General features: G+C 40.4%; 1 protein-coding gene across 4 annotated transcripts in view; it reads right to left on the bottom strand.

Moving 5' to 3' along the window:
• grik2 (glutamate receptor, ionotropic, kainate 2) overlaps positions 1 to 25,342 on the bottom strand; it is a 450,636-nt gene that overhangs the window by 256,156 nt on the left and 169,138 nt on the right. For all 4 annotated transcript variants that reach the window (XM_049583125.1, XM_049583128.1, XM_049583127.1 and 1 more), the window contains 2 exons: positions 15,655 to 15,836; positions 5,316 to 5,369 (listed from right to left, as the gene is read on the bottom strand). In XM_049583125.1, coding sequence (XP_049439082.1) covers positions 5,316 to 5,369; positions 15,655 to 15,836 — 236 coding nt within the window. The remainder of the gene's footprint in view (positions 1 to 5,315; positions 5,370 to 15,654; positions 15,837 to 25,342) is intronic.

The raw sequence follows: 25,342 nt of genomic DNA, 5'->3' as shown, positions 1-25,342 counted from the left end.
TATCAAATAAGAAATAAAGGCAAAAAGAGCACTGTTTAAATATAACATTACATTAAACTGTCCAAGAATAGGGCAAAATTGATAGTGACAGGTAAAACTGTTTTAACATTTTAAAAGTAAACATAAACATTTTAATAGTGTTAGTATTTGCTCTAGCTAACTAGACTGGGTCTGTGTTAGTATTGGCTGATGACCCAGCATCTCATCTATTGTCAAACTTAAGCATAGCACCTGTAAATTATACATAACAATGCTATTATTAATTTTATCAGCAGCATCAGGGGTATTCACGCCGGCTCCCTCAAATTTCTGTTTATAAATTTTCATATATAAAATATTATTTGTGTTATGACTTGGCTGAACACTTGATGATAATTATTGTTTTGGAGATGTGCACCCATATTGCCCACTGCGCCCCAAGCAACTTGCATAATGAGCACTCGGCCACTGATCTCTGCATATGGGGCATTTCAAGTGCTTTTGGGGACCCTGTGCTGGCCACTGGCCACAAGGCCCTAAAAAGCCATTTAGTTTGCTTATATGTTGGGCTGACTCACAAGGGAGCATTTCTGCTCCATAGACCCTTTTAAGGCCGACATCACAAAGACATCATTTTATCAGCTGGAGGCAAAACATGACTTGCCACTACAGGTCTGTAGGCTACATGTAGGAGTCTTGAAATGTCATGATGTTGTGTTATTGGAAGCCAGAACAGAAGGAGACTTGGCTCAAAACTCACTGGAAGAAACCATTCAAGTCCTCCTGGCGTAGTAATCAACGACAAAGCCACCATCCCACCTTCAGCAATCCTGTCAAATCATCCATCCACTGAGTGAGAGCATACGGGTCAGCCAGTCTGGTCCAGTTAGTCAGTGTTTACTTATTCAAGTAACACTCGGACCTGACATGGTGCATTCGTAAATTCAGTCTGATGCGCTACACTTAAATGAGAGCCCTGTTGTTCAAAGAAACAGAGCGCTATATTTCTAAATAAATCACCTAACAGTTAAGTTAATCACACATTTACTGCACTCAGTGCTCTGCTGCTCGGTCTCCCCAGATAGAGTGCGCTCTGCCACTCCAAGACGGCGGTGCTCTGGATAACCAAACAGTACATTCAGACAGCACCCAGATTTTAGTATGGTCCAGTTTGTGCCATAGTGCACTCTAGCACCTGGAATAAGTATTTCTGAATGCACCAATCTCATCGTTTTCCTCCAGTGTCTAAAACAAGCCACCAGAACCTGCTAGCTAGTGCTAGCTAATGTCTGTGGAGAGTTGTTTTGCCTCCAGCTAAGCCTCGCCCACCAAAAAACATCATACTGTTTACTAACAGTAAAAAGGGTCTATGTGCACAAATGCAGTCCTGTGAGCATGGGGCTGTGATGAGTGCAAACTTGACCCTCCCACCCCGCCAACAATGCCCCTGACCACACCTCATTTTAAGACCAACAATGGGCACAGATGGGCGCAAGTACATTTGCTACTTACGGCACTACATGGGTGCTGACTGTGCAAATGGCAGCTGTGTCAGTCTGAAATAGCAAGGACAGTTGTACTGTGCATGCTTTGTTGCAGGTGTAAGATAGTTGTCCTGACTTGTCTTTGTAACATATTTGTTGTCTTTGTACTTGAATGCTATTGAACTTTCGTCTGATATTTCTCCAGTTAAATATTCTAAACTGAGCTGAAAAATTCTGCAATATTTGACATGCAAAACAGAAATTGTAAAGTATAACTTTTGTCAAAGGGCTGCTTAAATGTGGTTTTTAGGATGTGATTAACCAGAAGTTATGCTTGCATGAATATTCATAAAGGCATAATGTTGTGTTTTGGAGGGAGTTTGGCTTGTCAAAACCAAAAAGAGGTGAAAGAATAAAGGAGCACAGCAGGCTGTTTAAAAGCTTTGCCACAAATTTGTTTCTGCTGTACAGTGTCCATTTTTCAAGGACAGCTGGGTTATGAGCTTCTTTACTGATTAACTCACAAAATAAGTAGATGACCGATCAAGGCTGCTGAAAAGTAGCCTTCAGCTGTCTCTGTCTAACACATGACCCTTACTCTTCCCCGGAACATACAACATAAAAGTTCTCTCTTTTCCTAGTTTGCCAACTGCACATGCTTACTAGTGTCTCTTTACCAGGCCTTGCCGGCTCATTGCTGCTCAGCATCTAGACTTTACACTGAGACAATATTAGTATTACATAAAAATGTATTAAATAAAACCTTCATGGTTTGAAAAATGTAGAAAACAAAGAGTTATAATTAAGCTTTTTTTGCAGTTTGGCATTAGAACAACGTGTTGAAGTGCCTTTTGGCAAGACATTAAACCCAAATTTGCTCCTGATGTTTAGGCCAGTGCCTGGCATGAATTGCACTGAATAAAATGCTATACAGATGCTACAGATTACTACTTTACTACTTTATTGCAATACCGCAGTAGGATATTGGAAAAAAATGGGCAGCAAAGCTTATTCAGTGTGTGACATATCCATCTCTTTTAAAAACACCCATGAGGAAGATAAAATATTAAGGAAGAAGAGGCAAATAAGATCTGGACAAGAGAAATAACAAGGAAAAGAACAAAAGGGGGGATAACATGACAGAAAATAACAAGTGTGAGGAAGATGAAGAACATTAACATTAAGGAAAATATAAGGACACAACGGGGGCGGCACGGTGGTGTGGTGGTTAGCACTCTCGCCTCACAGCAAGAGGGTTGCCGGTTCGATCCCGGGTGTGAGAGCCCTTCTGTGCGGAGTTTGCATGTTCTCCCCATGTCAGTGTGGGTTCTCTCCGGGCACTCCAGCTTCCTCCCACAGTCCAAAGACATGCAGATTGGGGACTAGGTTAATTGGTAACTCTAAATTGTCCGTAGGTGTGAATGTGAGCGTGAATGGTTGTTTGTCTCTATGTGTCAGCCCTGCGATAGTCTGGCGACCTGTCCAGGGTGTACCCCGCCTCTCGCCCGATGTCAGCTGGGATAGGCTCCAGCCCCCCCGCGACCCTCAAGAGGATGAAGCGGTTAGAAGGTGAATGAATGAATGAATAAGGACACAACATGATCTCACCCTTTCCTACTATATTTTGATGCTTGGGCAGAAGCCCCCTGGCGTTACTATTTAACACCAGAGGCAGCCTTCTGTTTCGTATTTTGATGCAGAAGGAGGAAGCAGGAAGTCACAGGAGCTGACAAATGTCACTAAGAAGTGGACAGCAGTTAGGGTTAGGAAACCCCTATAGGACAGCTGGGAGAGGAGGTGTCTTTTTCCAACAAATCCTGGACTTCAACCAGGGAGCCCCCTGTTTTCTTCCTGTGTAAATGTTGAGCCACATCATTATGTTTTTTTCTAAACCTAACCATGTGCCTTTGTTGCACAAGGAAATAAACATAAAAAGGAGGGGGTTTACGTATGTTGTAAGTGTACTTTGAAAGAGACTGCATCTAACAAGCAGAAACTATATACTTCCTGTGAGAATGGTAAGTGTATTTTAAAAGGACACAATGCATTTAACAAGTGTAAATTGTCATGGTGTCCCAGAACGTCAACAACAAAGTCCACGGACAAAGAGGCTGCATTTGACGAGTTGGGATAAGACTGCATTGTTGAAGTTTGACTGGTTAGATTTAGGCTCAAAAGGATTTGGTTACGGAAAACGGAGGAGAAGTTAATATTTTGGCTTAAAAATATACCCAGTTTTGGGATGAAATTCTTGTGGGAAAAGCAGCAATGTCTCTGTAAAAAACAAGAATTTTTTGTGCCACTATCCTGGCAGGAAAGAAAGTGACATGACAGAAAAAACAACTGCTCTTCTTGGAACTAATCTCCGCTGGAAAAAACAACAACGGGACTGTACAAAACACGTACATTTGCTTCCTTAAAATTCGCAGGAAAAATAGCAATGACTTGCTAAAAAACAACCATTTTTATTGTTGGTCTCAAACAGCTTGGCACAGCTCTGTTTGCAGCTTGGCAGTAGTCTCGTCCAGGTGTCACACCTTCAACCATTCCTTCTACTTCCTGATGACAAAGTCTGCTCATATACTAGTGTAAATGTTAACATATTCATGATTTGAATGTATAATGTACAATGCTAACATTTTTTTTTTTGGCGACTGGGCTGACTTATTACTTGTGACTGATGACTTGTGCAACAAAAAATGATATTGACTTTAGTTTCACATTGGACACAAACACCAGTCTCCTGGGTCAAAGTCCTGTTCTCGTGGACCATTCCACCAAACCTCCCACCCACACTAAGCACACATCTGTGCTCTCACATCTACATTTGCAAACCTGTCTCACTCAGAAGTCATCGAATATCAGCGCTGTGGCAGTGACTTCAAGCATCAGACACTGACAAAAAAAGCTGTCTTTGCACGTCGGCATATGTGGCCAGTCGCCATTAATGTGCAATGGCACCAGACGGCATCAAGGGGAAACACGGCGAGACAACAGCGCAAGTTAAGGGGGTGAACAGTCTTTGTGGGATGGGTCCGAAAGCCATTGACTTTCACCCACGAAGCCAGTGTTCACTTCCACTAAGATTGTAAACTCAAACCCTGTTTTCCTAAACCCAACCACGTGCATGTGTTGGCTAAATGTAACCATGTGTTTGTTGTTAAAGGGAAAAAAAGTAAATTCACAGTGTTGTACCAATGTAGTACATTTATTTTGAAAGAGACTGTATGCAAACTGTGCATGTGAAAACTGAGGTGTATTTTGGAAACCGACAATGCATGTAATAGGCAGAAGTTAACATGGTGTAACAGAACGTCAACAACCAACGCACCCAGATTACCTTGCACGTCACATCTCGATGTGGAAAGTCCATGACCAAACGTCAATATGTGACAAGGTCAGAGTGAGAATGTGTTGATAATGACACCACCGGGTTTACAGTTGGTTGAAAGCCTGGTGCATCATAAATGGTGCCCCCTGCGTCACTGTAATGATGCACTCACATTGCCCAAGCAACATATTTTGATGCTATGGGAGTGAGACCAGGCTGGTAGACCAGAAAGAAGAAGTGGAAGCAGGAAAAAAGCAACAAGGCAAAAGCAAAAGGAAAAAAATAAAACCATTGATGTCACAAGTAGTGTGCTATTATTTTCTTTGGCTCTGGAAAACACATTAAAGGAAAAAAAGAAAGATACATGGTAAGAAATATAAAATGAATAGATGAGAAAATGAAGATTAAAGAGCAGCATCATCTCATTCTTTGGGCATGCAACAAATCTTCATGGGATATGGAGCTCTGAGTTAGACCTGATGACAAAGCGACTGTGCAGCACAGCCTCTTTCTCTACTTACCAGTGTGGTGAAGATATAGTGATAATACTCTGTCATCATCCCCATGGCGAGAGCCTGAGAAAGAGAGTGACAGAAGGAGGCAGACAGAGGGAGAGAGAGAGAGAGAGAGAGAGATTGGGAGAGAGAGAGATTTATAAATGAATAGGGAGGCAGATACAATATTTTGTCATATTTTGCACACATGCACACACACAGGCATTTGTCTGTTTGTGTGGCTGTAATACTGTCTGTATTACCATGTAATGTGAAGAGGCATATATTCTGCTACACTGCTGCAGCCACAGGCTCAGAGATAAGAAACAAACACCCACCAAAAAGGGAAAAAAACAGCTAAATAAAGCAAAAGACAGAGCTCAGTCTCATCATGCACTTGGCATATGTAGGGAAATATGGAGGATAATACATGATTCTTTAGATGTGGGACATCTGGGAAACACATACATATAACAAAGTCACCCTACAATAATGAAGTCCACAGTGGAGTTCCTGTGGGAGGTTGTTTGGAAGCTGATGTTTATTAGAATTGGCCACAGCAAAATTTGGTGGAAAAAAAAGATAAACAGCTAGTGAGGTGTGATACTTATGCTGTTGATTTGAAAGTGTGAAAATACAGGCATGGTGTGTAATATGATGCTTCCAGTGCAGGCTCTGTTTGGAACAGACTTTATTGGAAATGTCAGTCAGGAAAGGTGCAAGCAGCTGATCAACATTTCTCAATAACAGAGTAGTATATAAGCAACAATCACTGTAAATGTGCCAGGGTTTATGGTTTATGTTATTTCAACACACAGATGAGTATGTTAATGCAACCCAGTATCCTGGGAATTATCTCAACCTTTGACAATTATGCACCTAACAATTTACACCAAGTGCCAATGTGGGAACCCTACCCTGCCCAAAGGATGTTTACACCAGGTGCTGCTAGGGTAAGGCTAGCAGAATCATTAAGGATCCTGACCACAAGCGTAATGGCCTTTTCTCCCTGTTAAGGTCAAGAGGAAGGTAACACCAGGCCAACACTGAGAGGGTCAGGAAGAGCTAATACCCTCAGGCCACCAAAATCCTAAATGAGGACACAGCCTAAGACTACCCGATCGTACACAAATATTCATTATCTAAGCCTCTCTCTCTTTTTTTTTAATGCACAAACTAAAGGAACTGACGGTATTAAATCACAAGAATTTCATCTGATATGATTTAATGTGACAAATAAATTGATTTATTTTTTGTTAAGATTATTTTAGGGGGGATTTTTGCCTTTAATGACAGGACAGTTTTTGAGGTGTGAAGGAGGGAGAGAGAAGGGGGAGGACATGTAGCAAAGGGCCACGGCCTGGAATCAAGCCTGTGGCTGCAACGGCAAGGACATTGCCTTTGTGCATGGGGCGCCTGTTCTACCTACTGAGCTAGTGGGCGCCCCATAAATTGATATATTTAAGTAATTTAAGTAGTGTGTCAAATGGGGCGCCTCCCATTCGAGGTGTTCCCACTGGTACAAGCTGATGAATTTGCTGGTCAAGGCAGGCCAAACAGGTGAGATGACAGACAGATGGATGGTTTGTCTCTAACAAAATACTTTCTGTAGACGTGCTGCAATAGGCTTTATGTGTGGGGAATACCGTGTTATCCAAATAAGGGCATGTACGTCACACATAGCGGATGATGTGATTTCCCGTCGATGAGCAGGATCACTTAACCATCGCCTGTGAAGTTGTAGCCGCGCTAGTCTTCTCCTTAAATGACGAGGACTAATCTGAATGCCTAACAGAAAGACACAATGCAATTTCTGCCTGTGTTACACCTTGACTGAAGTAGCCTACACCCTGATGCGTTGATCAATAATGTGATCTACCATTTTCACCTCCCTGGGACACCAGTGGCAGCTCTTGTAGGCTGAAATCAGGACGATCACATTAACCAGCGCGCAATCATCAGACTTGACAATTATCACAAGAAAACAATTTTTGTTATCTCGAGATAACAATCTTTGTTATCTCGTGATAATGAATTAATTAAGTCGTTATCACAAGATAACAGTCTTTGTTATCTCGTGATAACGAATTAATTAATTCGTTATCACGAGATAACGAATTAATTAAGTCGTTATCACGAGATAACAGTCTTTGTTATCTCGAGATAACAAAGTAGTAAGTCATTATCACGAGATAACAGTGCACAAAAAAAAAGAATAATACATGGCCGTTCTCGTCTTCCATATGAAATATATAAAAAGTAAAATAAAATAAAAATCTTTCTCTATTTCTTCTTCTTATCTCTAAATGTGGAACTTGAAGTAGTTACGCTTATTGGATGAAGCTGATGTACTTGATTGATTCTTGCAATTCTGTGGTTGTACCCACATGGTTGAATGCACTTATTGCAAGTTGCTTTGGATAGAAGCATCGGCTAAAAAAAATATAATGTAATATAGTTTCACATATTAGTAGAGAAACCAAACACACCAAAACTCAATCTGAGCACAGAAGGGAAATCTTGATTAATGTCCCCATCAAACAACATTCTGCTCTGTTGCAGCTCCATTTTCTATTTTTAAGCTGATTAGACGGACGTAATTTTACATGACTGTTGCCTTGTTCACATTCAGGATGAGTCAGACTTTTGTCATCTGTCTGCGATTGCTGCCCATGTTACAAAGCGACTGTAGTAAGTTCACCAACAGCAATATGTACTCATTCACACCATTACCGAGGCAATCTGTCTCTAAAAATGCACCTCTGAGATGAGATTCTAAAGTGGAACCTTTCTCTGTATTATTCTATTATCAACCAGACTGTGTGTGAGTGAGTGTGTGCTGGCTGCGTGCCACCCCATTCCAGCTGTATGGTGCTATATGGTGGTGTCAGAGCCCTGCCTGCCGTGCTGAGACTCACTAAACCAATATGAATCACAGATTAGGACTGTGTGGAAAGGATGATTAAACAGGCGGGAAGGGATAATGGCTGCTGATATCAGGTGGAAAACCTTGAGAAAGCCTCCAGCGTTCCGTCAGAGGACCAGCCCACTCAGTGGTGACTCACATAGTGTCATTTCCTGGACAGTGTGATAACAGAAGACTGCCGGAAACCTTTCAGAGCTTATGTATATTCCAATTCTTTCATGTCACTTATGGGCAATGAAAACAACTTAATAGAGAAAGACAGCATGTTTAGTTATAATAGCTGTTAAGTTTTATAACATTGATCTAAGCTATCAATAGGACAGAAAAAGCAATTCCTAATTGTACTGTAGCACTTAAAGATGCATTCACATAAAAGTTGAAGCAAATTGCTCTTCATATAACTCTTACAGCTGGAACGTTTTTAACAATCTGTGTTTCTTGGTGATACATTAGGTATGTCTAATCAAGCTTAAAAAAGTAAAGTTTGATAAAACTGGAAATACACTCTTCAAGACCATGCATAATTAAACATGGGAATTTTTTTAATCAGTTATAGGAAATTGCATTTTGTGAGGCAGACTATTTGAAAATATTGACAAGCCTAGCTTAGTACAAAGACGAGAAGGGGGGAAAAGCTAGCTTAGCTCTGATAACAGTTAGGACCCATTGTGAAGCATTTCATACTTTGAAAAGCTTTGAAGTGTGTGTTTATTTGCCCCACACACCCAGACCTTGCAGATGTTAGCGAGCTAGCAATATGGGGATCCATGTATCTTAAGGGTAGGAGCTCTTCCTGGGCCTCTCAGTGCTGGTCTGGTGTTTCCGGTACCTGCTTCCCAACCTTACCCAATGCCTGGTTTAAACATGGCGGCATGGTGGTACAGTGGTTGGCAGTGGTACCTCACAGCAAGAGGGGTCCTGATTTCAACCTGAGGTGGAGGGGTCAAACCCCAGGGTGGGGGAGCCCTTCTGTGCAGTGTTTGCATGTTACAGGGATACTTTCTCCGCTTCCTTCCACAGTCCAGAAACATACAGACGAGGTTAATTGGAGACTAAATTGGCTGTAGGTATGAATGTGAGCATGAATGGTTGTCTGTCTCTATGTGTCAGCCCTGTGATACCAGAGTGTACCAGGAATTTATGTTCAAAATCAGGACATTAGTCTTGCCGTGCAGGAGTAGGAATTTTTAAGTATTTTAGGGAATACCAAGAATTTTCTGTGTCTGAGGTAACACAATCTCTGCCTTGCCTTTTTCATCACTGAGTCACTATGCAGCTCCCAGGTCAGGCCCTCAGTGATAGGGACACCAAGGTATATGAAGCTGTCCACCCTCTCCACTGAGGACCCACTGATATTAAGGGGAACATATAACATCGCAAGTAGTATCAATACATTATTGATATTTATGTATGTTTGAAGGGAAAACGGAAGAACTGAGTTTACAGGACTTTGCAATTTAAAAAAAATCAAATTAAGCTATGGACTGTGCTTTTGATAAAGTTATTTCCCTAGATGTTTTGGTTGAGAAGAGGTCTTGTACACTATGCATCACCTCATACAGAAAAGAAATGGGTGAAAACACAGCACTGCTTACAAATATCACCCCACACCCCTAAAACAAGGTCTACCAAGAAGTCTGTTTTTCAGACTCAGATAAATTTGTCAAACGACAGAGGATTTAACTGAACAATCGGTATATGAAACAAAGATTTATAAAACAGGGTTTTCCAAGTGTTTGTGTTGAGGAAGCCCATTAAATGGCCTTATAGAAATCAAGGAATGAACACTTCAAAAAGAATCCTCCACAGAAAAATAAACACCCCATTATTAATACAACCTACACCCTCAATTGTTATAGACTGGGCTCAATTATTAAAAAAGCATCAGCACATTTTATCACCAGACCCAGCAATTTCCATGGATTTAAAGAACCACCATTACAGTAATAGTCTATCAAAGAGGACATAACCTTAGAGACAGCCTTGTACATGCTAATGTAAAATCAGTGCAGAAAACCTATTTTAAGAAGGTGATACAAATGCAAAGGGTGTGCTCAAAGTAAAATAATGTGGTCAGAGGTAACTACTTTACTCATCTTCACACTAAGAAAAGGTATTTTATCAATGATGTCATCAAATGTTCACTTCTCATGTAATTTATATGACTAAATGTCCTTGTGGATTATCCTATGCTGGTAGGACATCATGTTTATCAAGGCAAAAAATAGGTGAACAGAAGAGCTCCATAATGCCCAGGCCACACTGCCTTTATCTACCTGTGCATGATACCTTGTTGAACTCACACACATGTGGTTGTTCACGAAGTGTTGCTGCTGTGACACTGCCCGCCAGCCCTGTCTTTCTACACTGAGTTTGCCTTTGATAAAGACCATCAATATTTTACAATTAAAGTCTTGTGTTAAATGAAGGGATTCTGTCCACAGAAACGCTACATGGTTTTAATTTGAAATAGAAACAGAAAGCGTTGAGTTAAAACATAATGTTTAATATTTATACCATACATCTTGCTGTGTGTGTGTTTTTATACTTATTAACCATATCTACATTGATTGATTAGCTTTGATTGATTAACCAATCAGTCTGTGAGCTTGCCCATTTCACTAAAGGCAGATTTCCTTAACTCGCTATGATGGGTGGAGAAAAAAAAATCAGTGAATAAATACACTGAATTTCTTTCCATGGATGCAGCATGAAAACTATTTTGGTTCAGTAAATTTCTGTTGCCAGTCATCTTTGTGAAGTTAGGTTAGACAGCTGCTGCCCAATCAGCTCCCCACGAGCTGCTGCTGACAGATGGCTAAGATATTTACGGAAGACAGAGTGAGTGTGGATTTGACAGGTCACTTTCATTGGGGAAAAAAATGGCCACAAAGCTCGACTGTGCGAACAGTTTATTATGACACATAACATTTATTGTACTGTGGCGCCCTCTGGTGGCTGTAGTAATTACTACAGGAGGTAACATAATACGAAAAGCGACATGTATTGTTGTTGTTTAAAGATGGAAGAAGTCCATATATGTTGGATGGAAGGGCAGTGGATGGGTCAAACAAATGGGGTCATCCAGGGGACTGCTGTTCATGGCCTGAGGTCAACGTTTATCTCTTTTAATCACCAAGCAGCCTAGCATCCTAGTTTATGTGGCATACTATACTAGTGATGTATGTAACGTCTGTCACACGACATGTTAGTAACAAAAGTACTTATTTAAAGCCAAATCATTATGTTTTTTTCTCAGGCTGTTCTAATGCATTGTTCATAAATTTTTCTATGAAAAGTATTGCACCAAAATCCCACATAATGATGAGCTAGTAATTCACATATGACCCACGTATTTTGGAAAACTGTGATCATGTGACCGGTGCACTGATGGGAGAAAAGAAAGGAGCCCTGAGTAGTCCACTTAAGAGGCAACTTGGGGTGGTAGATAGGTTACAGAACATCAGACTCTCCCCCAGGAATTTCCCCAGGAATCTGGTATTTAGAACCATGTGAATTTTGAGTCATTTTAAGGTATGTTGACACCGTGGGACTTTTCCTAAACTTAACTACAATAACTAAATCTAACCTCCTTAACTTTGTGTTAATTATGTAACTGTATGATAAGTACATAACATCATTTGTGGTACACTTATCCATAGGATATCATGCAAACTGTTGTGTGTGCATTTTTGGAATTTATGATACAAACCACTTTATGAGCATACATTGCTTTTCTATACCTAACCACCTAGCTTTGTTGCCTAAACCTTACAATAAAGTTTTATAGTATAACGGTAACCAAAACTTCAACTGTTAGGACTGTAATGTATGTCAATTTGGGGACGATCATGTGTGTCGTTTTGGAAGCCAGTGGAAATCGACTTATTCTGTCATTTGGGTATGAGAGAGCATTGGGACTTGATGGCAGGATGTAAAGTGTTCCTTCCTGTAAAGAGCTATAATTTTAACAATGGCTGGACAAGGTAAAACCTTTAAATGTTTGATTCTTCTTTTTTATTTTAGCACATCTGTGAAAATTGTTTTACGCACAAATCATCTTTCTGCTTCATCAAGAAGGTTATGCTGTCTCCCGACTGTTCAGTCCAGTTTGTGGCTTTACCTAATTTCATTATTTTCTGACCTTTTTTAATGTGTGAATCCCCACACATACAGGATGTGAATAAGACCATTTTGTTGTTTTTGAATAGTATATTTAACAACATGTATCTCTGCTAGTCTTTATGGTTCATGTCTTAGGCCAATTGCTTTACTGGACACTGTATACAGAAATTAAAATGATATTGATCTTTACACCTCACTGCCTTGTTTTCCTCCTTGTTTTTTCCTCATTTTAGGGTAAAGGCTTGGCTGGTGGCTGATGAAGAGTACTTACGATCTCTAACTTACTGGTATGACATGTAATGAGAATATCAGGGTGGGACAGTCAAGTCTTTCATTACCTCCCATTAGCAGGGTTTCTCTCTGACATTATTAATGAGAGTAGTCCTTGACCTTCCCCAGCAATCTACCACTCAGGCATTGATTAAAAACCCTTGGAGAGTGACACATCACTAGGGGTGAGTCATGTTGTTTTTAAAATTTGATAAATTCTGCAAGCAGAAGAAATATGAATGCTTGTTAATTGAGTTACTCATTACAAAGTTCCTGTTTTATGCAAAATGGCTTGGACTGCATGGGAAAGCCATTGTGATAAATGTAGAACTACCATTCAGTTGAGGTACAATTGAGGTCCTGGGCATCCAAATACTGTCACGATCTTGGTTCCCCACATTGTGGACACAAAATATGGTTAGAACCTTTGTTAAATATTCAGCTACCCAGTTGTTTTTGACAATATGACGCTAACATTTGTGTGGATCAAGGGAAATTCTATTTATAATGTTTACCATGTTCACACCATTCATGTGCATTCCTGTTATAATTCTGCTGTTTTTTTAAGATAAGCTGACTTTTGCACAACACGGTTAACTGGGATGTCTATTCATGGGTTGCTGGCAGGCAATTACATGCAGAAACATTTATATTTTTGTGAGTCATTTTTAAATCTGTTACCTTAACACTTTTTGATGTTATTATGTAAAATATCAAACTATCATCTTGCTATCATCATCTAATGTTAACAAGGCCCTTAGTTCTGACATTAATAGTATTATTATCTTGAGATATCAGGGTTGTTTTCCTGTGATCGCAAATGTATCATTATCTCAGGGTATTTCATGGTCTGTCCAAGAGGATTCCATCATGTGCAAGAAGCGGTATCCCAGAGAGAAACAGAGCACAATCATAGGAGCTTCCACATCTGGACTAGTTGGCCAGGGTCCACATCAAACACAACTGGCACCATTCAAAAGTGGGAAATTGGTGAGGGATCATGGACCCATGATTAAAAAAAGAAAGAAAGAAAGAAAGAAAGAAAGAAAGAAAGAAAGAAAGACAGACAGAAAGAACGAAAGAAAGAAACCAACCCTATTATCAGACAACAGTTCTATTTTGGAAGTTTCTGCAAAATCAGTGAAGTTCAACATGTTATGTACTATATTTGCTGTGAAAATCTTTTTCTGTATGGTCTGTGCATGGCAACCACAGTATCGTTAAAAGTAGATTAAGATTAACTATGGTAAAGGTATCATTAGGATTAGGCAACTAAAAAACTTGGTAAAGGGCTGTGACACAACAGCCGTCGCTCAATATCTGGCCACATTATTGGCATTGGTCCTTTGTCTGCTAGTTTTTTTTGGCTGATTAAGCATGTTGACTCTGTGTCAGAGATGGCAGAGCCCGTCGGTGAGTGAAATCACTCCGATTAGCAGTTTAGCTCAGTGTATGAGAAGAGAAATGGAGGTGAGGAAAGTGAACAAACAACTAAAATCAAGAGGGCATGAGATTGAAACAAACTTGTTATATTAGGTAAGATTATTTTTTTAAGCCATTGAGGTCTTCAGCAGAAACAGTTTGTTTGTGTTATTGCTCGTCGCCACACAGTAACTATTTGTTCTTTCAGAATCATGTTGTATTGTTAATGTGCTTATTGGCTAACTAGCATCTTGAATCAGTTCTATCAGTCTTACAGTTTCCCTTTGTTAAATAACTACCGCCGCCTGCTGATATGGAGAGTTATTTCCTCTCACAAAGGCACAGAACGCAAAAGGTAGTTGGCCATTGGCGGTAGTTTTTGCACTGTATTCAAGTGTACGTTTTTGGATGAGACACAGGAAACATAAGCCAATGCAACAGTTGGCCTTCATCACCACTAGTTTGCTGATGTCGGTTTGGTGTGTCTGGGCCTTATAGAGACGGACTGATTAAAACTATAATTACCACCTCGTGGCTGTATGCCTCTGCACACTAGTCAAGTTGCAGTTACAGTATACATACATACATTGTTTGTGCCAAAGTTGAGGAAACTGTATCACAGCCCTCTCGAGACATCCCATTCACAAAAATGAGGCAGATGAGGTCACAGTGACATTGACCTGTGACTGCCAAAATCTAATTAGTTCATCATTGAGTCCAAGTGGACTTTTGTGTCAAATTGGAAATATTATCCCAAGGTGCTCTTGAGATATTGCATTCACGAGAATGAGATGAATACAAGATCACAGTGAAATTGACCTTTGACCATCAAAACGAGTCAGTTGTTGAGTCAAAGTGAATGTTTCAGCCAAATTTGAAGAAATTTCCTCAAGGTGTTCTTTAGATATTGCATTCACAAAAATGAGTCAGATGAGGTCACAGTAACCTTGACCTTTGACCATCAAAATCAAATCAGATCATCACTGTGTCCAAGTGGACCCTTTGCCAAATTTGGTGGAATTCCCTTAATGCATTCTTAAGATATAACATTCCTAAGAATGTTACGTACCGATGTACAACCCAAAAACATAATGCCTCTGGCCATGGCTATCGCTAGTGCAGAAGCATAAGAAATGGGATGGGACATGAGCTCTGGTCTTCCACACATCCATCCAACACTGTGTCTTTCATATCCTTACCTCACTAAAAAGGGCCCACCATTGACTGTACTGGCAATGCACATTAGCTAAGCTGCAGTAGCTGCTGTTTGTGGTTTAAATGCAGGGTTCTCATTCCTACTAAATGTTAGCAATGCTGTTTCAGTACCCTGATATTCATTAAATGACAATAATTTCCCCTGATACACAATATCATCATTATACAATTGCATTTTCATGTATTGTTGGCACATGATATGTCACATGACATTGTTATGTATGTGTAGGCTACAGTTTCAAGCATCATAGTGAAGTATGTTCTAACAGACAACATGAAGATGTTGGCTTCCTGTGCCTCAATTTAGACCCAAACAACTGAGGACTCATATAATTTACCCTCACGAGGATGTGGCAAAGTGCATAGAGCTTCACCTAAAAATATGTACCAACACACACACACACACACCTGCTTCAGGATCCCAGCAGCCATTTCGTGGCCACAGTCAAAGATGATGTGGAACTCCTTCCCCCTCTTCATCTCTTTTAACAGCGGCTTAGCATCCTTGGTCTCTGCAGGTAGCTGCCGGATCTTTAACCGAATGTTGTACCGCGATGGCGCCTTTATGAGTTCTTGCAACCGAATCAGACCTGTAGGGAAAACCACGAAGAGAGAAAAATAAATATATCTTAAAGTTTTCTGTTGCCTGAAGAGTCATTGCCATTTGAAAAATTACCCCAGTTGCAACTGGTACAGTCCTGCTCCCATGAGGGCAATGAATTTTCCTAAAAGGAAATTTCGAATATATGTACATACATTTCCACAGTAATTGAGGTAACAGCTACTCTTGATTCATTTGGTAGTGGTGGTTATAATTAGAGTGAGGATAAGAAAGCTGCAGGGATATATTTCTGTTGTCAGTTTATTTCTAATGAAATCCATTTCTCTTCAACACTCCTCCCTGCCCTCTATCCTACTATTCACTATCCTAAACGGACCATTTTTCTCTGTGTCTTTCTATTTCCTCTTCCCTCATCTCCAGTCCTTTTTGTCCTTCTCATATTATCCACAATGAATCTAAAAAGTCTGCATCATCACAGTAAAAGCAGACCTTGATCCAACTTAACAAATATTCTACAAACACAACAGAACAAAGAAAGACACATATCAATACTGCACATTACCTGACATTCATCATTCATCATAGATGACATTGATTCTGTGCTCACTATTGATCCTTCTCTTCCTCTATAGGCACTCACTGTTGTGTATTGGATATTTGTGAAGTCAACCTTGCTGGGGGAATTGACAGGAACTTCAACCCAATTAATAACATCTTAATTTTGACGGATACACTTCTACTGTAATGTCCAATAAGTATTTCTCTTCTCAGTACCTAATCAATCATTTTTGTGTTGCAGCAGAAGAATGTGTATGTACAGTATGTATGTATACTTTCTGAATGCGCTGTAAATGCAGAGCTGTTTCACTGAAGTTGCTATTATTTCTTAAGGTATTCATGTGTGATGCTTGATACATGAAGGCTTTCTCTATATCTACTTGTTAAATGCAGTGTCTGTGTGTCCAGTTGATGTTTTGTATACCTTTTGGCTCTCTCGATTTGAGACAGTCCTCTAGAGAAAAACAACAGTATTAGTCTGTCATCTAAATGCTTTAATTCAACCTACTGAGCACTGAAAAAACACTCATATGAGAAGGCCTGGTTGGATGGTTGGATGAACAATGTGTGCAACTTGGACATCAGAGACCACTTAGATTCTTTTTCTGAGCAAAAGTCAAAGATGTTTCTTTTAACCATCACCACAGTCTTTACCTACCATTAGCCAAGTAGTTTGGTGCCTAGATGTGACCAAACCCCAACCATAGCAGCAGCAGATCACAAAACAGTCAAATCCTTTTCATAAAAATGATCAGATAACATTAAAATCGATCATTTAGTCTGGAAAACATGATGCTCAATTTATAGTATGGTGGCCTTTCTCAGCTGTCTAAGGAAAAAATATAATAATATTTAACTGACAGAAAATATGAGAAATGATGGAGTCATAAGGTGACAACACACATTACAGGTTGTACTGTTTGTAATGCATGGTTATGGTGCAGGCTGGTTGGCCTACCTGTACCTGTCAGTGTGCTGTAGTGCACTTCACACTAAATAGCTACATAAAACTGTACACAATAATTACTAACTAATAACGAACTAATATTACAATACACCACATGCTATATCATAGTTCAAATCTAATGTTCTTTTAATTCAGGTCTTAAGAAGAATTACCACCCCACGGTTGTATGCCTCTACTCACCAGTCGCAGTTAGTTTACATTCATGTCCGTGAAAACATGGATGCTTCATACACATCTTCCCCCAGGCAGTAGGCATATTACTGTAATTAATAATGTCTGAAAATGAGCAGTGGTTTGTAATGTATATAGATATATTTAGTTAGTTGTGCTCTTTTTGCATCAGTTTCAAAAATCATCTACTGCTCACCAACTCCAACTTAGTCTACTTTAAAGTAACTTTGGTATTTTTTAATGTGGACTCTATTTTCCTGTTTTTGCCTTCAGCAGCAAAACATGCTGAAATATAGTCCCTGCAGGCAATCGAGCACTATCAATTTACATAGACTAAAACTGCTTGTTTTTGCCACTGTCAGACTCAGATTGTTATTCTGAGTGGCTGACAATTTATGGAAAGGACCCTACAAATTCAGAATCAGACCCAAAATCCAGGCAGCAACCTCCTGGGATGATACATTATAGTGCCAAAACCTGCAGTTTTTTGAAAGGCCACTTGAGGCTGGCTCCAGCACCCAGTCAGTTCCTATAGACCCCCATGTTTAAATGCCCAACTTTAGAGCAGAAATAAACATGTTTACAGCCTGGTACAAAAATAAAAAAATTGGTCTCTGTAGCTTATTTCTCCCCGTCATGACAACTGAACTCGTTTGCAATTTAATAAAACTTAAAGTTAAGCACAATCAAGAAGAGGCCACTCTGAGTGACATGCTGTCTGCCAATAGTTTCCTTGGTTTCTCAATTGCCCAAATATGGTCACATCTGACTCCAAAAACCAAAATGGCAACGGCTGAATTTCCAAAGTTGAGGCTGTTAGTTTCTTCCAACACTAGAATTAAGATAAAATATTCCCAAACGAAAAACACTAAGGGCGGCACGGTGGTGTGGTGGTTAGCACTCTCGCCTCACAGCAAGAGGGTTGCCGGTTCGATCCCGGGCGTGGGAGCCCTTCTGTGCGGAGTTTGCATGTTCTCCCCATGTCAGTGTGGGTTCTCTCCGGGCACTCCAGCTTCCTCCCACAGTCCAAAGACATGCAGATTGGGGACTAGGTTAATTGGTAACTCTAAATTGACCGTAGGTGTGAATGTGAGCGTGAATGGTTGTTTGTCTCTATGTGTCAGCCCTGCGATAGTCTGGCGACCTGTCCAGGGTGTACCCTGCCTCTCGCCCGATGTAGCTGGGATAGGCTCCAGCCCCCCCGCGACCCTCAAGAGGATGAAGCGGTTAGAAGATGAATGAATGAATGAAAAACACTAATGGTCGGTGATAAGTAGTGTTTAACTTTTGATTGAACACTAAATTAAAACCCTCGGCACACACTGCAGCACAATCAAACAGATGCGCAACTCAGTGCATCAGAAGTGTCTCTGACACCAGACTCAGAGCAGATCGGTGTAACTGGAAAATGCATATTTTACATCACATTGTTGAAAGAATTTAGTTGTCTGTGTTCAAGCAGGATAATAGCAGGTCTCCATTGTGCGTCGGGCTTTCTATTTCCTTGTCGGAGATTTTTTCTTTTTTAATTACATGGTATATAGGCTATTCTCCCTTAACTCACCAGTAAAAAATACCTTTATCCATTTCAAATAACCAGTGGCAATAATATCCCCGTTCTCTGATTTACTGTGAAACATTTTTAGGCAATTCATGCAAAAATCAGACCGGATGACTTCTTTACACGGCCTAATGGGGCCAGCCTTTATTTGTCAATCAACCAAAAACTATCAATCAATTAAAAACACAAAGTGGACCTGGAACATGAACACTTATAGGCCTAACACATCCTCTTGGACATGTCTGCCAGCTCTGAGTGCGCTCGTTGTCAATATCGGACTGGTGGGGGTTAGTGTTGTGTTTAAGGCGCCCCCCCCCCCCCAAAAAAAAAACGGGAAAAAAAGCACTGAAGCTCCAATTTTTTTTTTTTTTTTCACAATCAAATCACGTGCCATCGAACGAAGCTTCGAAGCTATTCGAATTTTTTGGGTCAGCACTAGAAAAAAAGGTCCAGTTTGGAAAATAAGTTACCCTTTAAATACCATCATGTAGTGTACAGAGTAGATTAGAATATTCTAAAATCATTTTAAAATACAGGTGTTGAAATTCAAGTCAAAGAAGAAAATAATTATGTACAGTGAAGACTACATGTGCCGGCTTACTCCCATTCTAGCATGACTCTTATTTAAAAACTAAAAGTGGTCACAGGTAATTAATCCAACTCCTGTTTATTGCAAGTGAATTGACATTGACCGGACCAGATGCTATTTTGAATAGTAGTCCAGCATCAGTCCTTACATCTACAAACAGACACATCGTCTGAAGCGGCCCAGCAGTCCTGTGTCTCTGCCCGCAGCCCACCGTCCCCAGCTGTTTGGCCTGTGGCATTATTTGTTTACTTCCTGCTTCCAGATGAGTGCACTGCACTGTGGGAAACCAGCCTGCAGTCTGCTGGAGCTTCAGCAGCCAGGCGCTGGTTTTCATTAAATCAAACACTCTGTTGCACACTGATGATGATATCCCCAGAGTGTTGACCTGTAAGACACTGGCAGTGTTCCATTTAACCATCTCATGGCAAAGTGACTCCTTAGCAGGGGTGTACAACACCTCATACAACTACTGTGTATAACATTAACAAGCCAGACTATAAAGGCTTGAAGTTGTGTCACAGAGCTCCTAGTAAACGTGGCTATTGGAGAACTAGCTGTGCACCAATACGTCCATATGTGTGTAAAACCAGTAAATGATGTGGTGTAGCTGTGTATTCATTCAGTAATGACTAAAGGGGCTTTCACACCGCTGCGCAGTAACTTGTCGCCTCCAGTCATTTTAATGAGGGGAAGGCAGCAGAGGGGAGGCTATTTCCAACACGGCTGTAGGGGTATGAAGCGGCTGCCTCCCACATGCACGTGCACAGATTTTTTTCTGCCGGACTGAGTTTGCTGTGTTGCCACCTGCCTGGCCAATCAATTAGTGGTCATTATGAAGCACAAGAAAACAAAATGGAGGAGCTGATCTTGTTTGTGTCTGAATACCAAGAGTTTCAACACCAACAGCTTATAAGGATAACCAGAAGAAAAACTGGGCCTGGGATAACATCATCACCAAATTTTAGATGATTGGCACATTGTCCAAATATGTAGAAATCTTTGGTATTTTCAGTGATTTCTGTTGTCATACTACAGTGTGCAACTACAAGCTAGCTTGCGCTTTTAGTAGTGTTCACCAAACAGTCTGCCTGTCATCGCAGCCGTGCACTGTGGCAGCAACAGTGCTGTTACAAATGCTCTGCTTTTGGGGGGAACATTTGCAGATAGGCACTTGTCTGGGTGGTTACCACGTGGTGATGTGAAAGTAGCTTAAAGGAGACCTTTTATGCTTTTGGGGGTTTTCCCTCTTCTTTAGTATGTTATGTAGCATATACACTGAACAAAAATATAAATGCAACACTTTTATTTTTGCTCCCATTTTTCATGAGCTGAACTCAAAGATCTAAAACATTTTCTATTTACACAAAAGACCATTTCTCACAAATATTGTTCACAAATCTGTCTATATCTGTCAGTGAGTACTTCTCCTTTGCCGAGATAATCCATCCCACCTCACAGGTGTGGCATATCAAGATACTGATTAGACAGCATGATTATTGCACAGGTGTGCCTTAGGCTGGCCACAATAAAAGGCCACTCTAAAATGTGCAGTTTTGCTTTATTAGGGGGGGGGTCAGAAAACCAGTCAGTATCTGGTGTGACTACCATTTGCCTCACGCAGTGCAACACATCTCCTTCGCATAGAGTTGAAACAAAAAACAAAAGTGTTGCGTTCATATATATATATATATATATATATATATATATACATGTATGTATATACACATATATATATATGTATATATATATATATATATGCATATATATATATATATATATATATATATATACATATATACACATAAACACACACACACACACACAAACAAAAACATATTTTCTTTCATTTGGACTTTCAGCTGTCATCAACACCTATAAAGGGAATAGGTTTCACACCAAGTATGAGACCTCATGTTGAGTTGGAGGAGAACGAGGGAGAAACTTAAACAGAGCTACTCGACCCTTGTGACTCAACATATAACCCTGGCTACTCTGTTATTACAGAGGAATCTGAGAAAAATGTTTTCTTTTAGTTCAGTTTTACCCTCAGCAAAGGCTGTAAAAAAGACCCTATATGCAGTAATTTGTAACTAATTTTATTTTTATTACCAACATGATAACATCAGATAAAAAAATATGAAATAGTTGTGGCAACACTTGAAATATATACAAGAAAGGTGGATTCAGGGAAACACTTGATTTAAAAACACAAGGAGCTCAATACTTAAATGCAATATTTTACAGACTGTAGATCACCTGATGAGGCTTGTCTTCCTCAAAATCGCCATCCCAAAGGACCTGGCATCCCAGTACGAGAGACCCTCAAAGGAGGAAGTGGTTGCCTTACACGTCTCTCACTTCAGCCAAGGGGCAGCTGGAGGCCAACGCACTTACCACCCACATCAGGAAACTCCTGGCATATCCGTAGTACTGCTGCTACTAGAGTGCTGCTGTTGGTGTTTCCACACTAGGGCATTAACAGAAGTCGATTTGTCGATTTGTCGACATGTCGACGTCAGTGGCACAAGTCGACGGTTATCATGTTACAGCTGAAATATAAGACTGCTACAAAATAAAAACTTACCACTGTGAAACGTCCAGCTCCAGTGTTTGTTAAGAAGCGGCTTCAGAGTCTATCAGCTCGTGTTTCTTCACTCAAATTCATGAGGGCGAATGGCCTGAGCCTCTATGATTTTTTTGCGGCAGCCTCCAGAGGTGAAGTCAGATAAGGTAAGGGAAGCCACATTTTCCGACACATGCTCTAACATTGCACTAGTCACAGCAGACTGAGCGAGCTGACCAATCAGAGCAGGCTGGGCTGCTGGGGAGGTGGGACATAAGCCCAAACACAGCGTTTCAGACAGAGGTGCTGCAGCAATGAGCAGTACAAGACATAAAATGTGTGTTTTGAACATTAAAGCACATAAATCTATTCCACTAGAGCCCAATATTACATATTTATATCAATATGACCCTGAAAAAAGCATAATAGGTCTCCTTTAAGCATGATCTGATAAGGGAGGTTTCTGCAAATCGGAGACACCCACTTAATAATAATAAAACCACTTAGTTTTATGGGGAAAGCTTTTAACAAGGAATACTGCTTCCAAAAAAAAAACTCAGGACACTGGCAATGCTCTTTGTATGAGGTGGAAATATGTGCACATTCTAAATATTGAGAGGGACATGTCCCCTGTGTCCCCTTTTTGCTATCTGGCTATGTCATTATTTCAAAAACAGAACAAAAAAAAATCAGTCAATTAAACCACATTAAATAAAAGATCATAAACAAAAAAAATATATTTTTGGGGGGACATTAGAACATGAACATGTCCTGCAAATAACATCTCTCTCTGTCTCGCCTTTCTTCCTACTTAATATTGTTACCTGTCTCTCTGGCACTTTTCTTTGGTGTCCTCTGCAAATCTGCTAAATATATACAGTCTAGGGAAAAGACACGTTTGAGATGTGTCAAGAAGTGCAGTGTAGCCAATCAGAGGCAGAGTCTTGCCAAGAAACGCCAATAGCAAAAGCAGCAAGCAGAACAAATTGAAGGATTAGTGTGTGATGTCATACGGAAGTGCTTCCCTCGTCCACATGCCTCGGTTTGGCGCTGGCGTCAGTCACATTACTTATCCTCAGTTTTATTATCCTTACTTTTATCCAGACCTCCGCAGAAAAAAGTCCACTGCACCTCAGAGCTTTTCCTGGAAAAAATAGCTTGTAACTTGTGGAAACTAATGCGCTATTTGGTCAATAAATCAGTTTCGCTACTGAAAAGCTATTTGACTCAGAAAGTAGTGACATTACCACCACGCTACTGAGAAATGTGGTCAAGTTAGTAACATCGCAACTTGTAGTGACACTGCTGCCCAACACTGTTAACACAGTTTATTTTGTTATCCGTACACCAACAGAAATGTGATGATAGTAGGAAGTTATGTGATAGAAATAATTCTTCGGGAATAAAATTAAAAAAAAATGTTTAAATAAAAAAGGAAGAAAACATGTCATTATTTTATGGTGTAACTTTGATCTCCCCACACTAACTTAGTTTTAGTCACTGGCATTACCAGTGTCCTGTTTTGCTTTGCTTTTACAACTGCATCTTACAACCTTTATCAGCAGATCTGGAGTTTGTTCAGTGGTCGTGGAAATGTCTCAGATGTCATAATGTGCTAAACATGACAAATCATTAATTTACTTTTTGCTTAGATAAATGTAATCAAGCTATCATTTTGCAAGAAACAGACACCAACTCAAAAAATATCTGATTAAGACTCAATGTGCACTTGTTATTCCCAGAAACAAAACAGAACAAATTAACTCTCTGTCCACAATCGTAACAAAGGCGCTGTTATTATTTGACACATTCACATTCAGCTACTTGTTTCTTGGCCATCTCTCTGTGCTGCAGACTCGTGAATTTGATGACTACAGTCAAAATCATCAAAAAAAGATTTGCAACACCAACAACCATAGGCATATACTCAGATGGAGATGCAGGGGATGCACTCCTCTCAATATCTAGAACCACCACCCATAAAAACATGAAAATAGCAAAGGACTTTTACTTTGACATAATTAAACACATTTACACCTTGAATAGATGCAGAAAATGCACCAACTGGTATGCTTTTTTTGTGCAAAAATTAAGTGTTTAATGCTAAAAAATGTTCTGGCAGGGAACCTCTAAACCCCCTGCTTCATGTTTTCTCCCCCAATATAGAAAAAAAAAAAAAAACTGCGACACGGACTTGAGCCTTACGACTTCAAAGATCTGATCCATGATAACTATAATTTTGAGAATTTGGAACAAAGGTTCTTCCCTAAATCTTGAAAAGAAAGCCAGTCAGTGGCATCTGATTTACTGTACATGACAGATGGACAGACGCATGGACAGATGGACACATGCTGATCCATTTAGTTCCTCCCATGATTCCGCTGGGCTGGCCACCATGCCTGACAGATTCTTAATGTGTCCAAGCGGTATGAGTAGAGGTCCTGCAACATGGTTACCACTTGCTTAGACCTCGGACACAGAATGATCAGCTGGATTGTACCTGGCTCTATTTGCATGTATACAAGTGTAGAAAGCAAAAGTGTGTGTGTGCGTGTGTGTGTGTGTGTGTTTGTGTGTGTGTGTGTGTGTGTGTGTGGGTTGGGTTGGGTTTGTCTTGAGTCCAATCTGGTATGAGGGCTTGATGTTGCGTGAGCTGTCTTAGGAGAAAAACTGCTTCCGCTGCTGGAGCAGCAATCGCTGTTTTACGGTTAGTTAGTTAACATCGATAAAAGCAGCCCGACACATCTGACTGCTGCACTCGCTCATCATAAACACATGTCGGAGCCCTCCTGCTCTCCCTCTCACTCCTAAGACATCTCTCCTTCCATTCTGCATGGCTGAATCTCCCTCTGTACCTTTCCAAAACCTACAGGCACAGCCGATGGGAGATCTGGTGGGGAAAAATACTTGAGTGGGAGAAAAGAGGGGTGTCAGCACTGATCAGTATTGACGGTGTTTAATACGCGGCGACTGCTCTAGGATCCATATTTAACTCCGCATGAATATTTCATCCCTTCTAAGCGTTTATTAGGGGGCCGTCTGGGAGTCTCCTGAGCGTAAAACAGATCGGCCTGCCTGTGATAAATATCCTTGTAAGGAAACGGCCCCTCAAGCGTTCCCTTCCC

Source organism: Epinephelus fuscoguttatus, linkage group LG8, assembly GCF_011397635.1.
Source record: "Epinephelus fuscoguttatus linkage group LG8, E.fuscoguttatus.final_Chr_v1".
NCBI lineage: Eukaryota > Metazoa > Chordata > Actinopteri > Perciformes > Serranidae > Epinephelus > Epinephelus fuscoguttatus.
The sequence above is the reverse complement of the archived record's forward strand: the minus strand, read 5'-3'. Positions and strand labels throughout refer to the sequence as shown.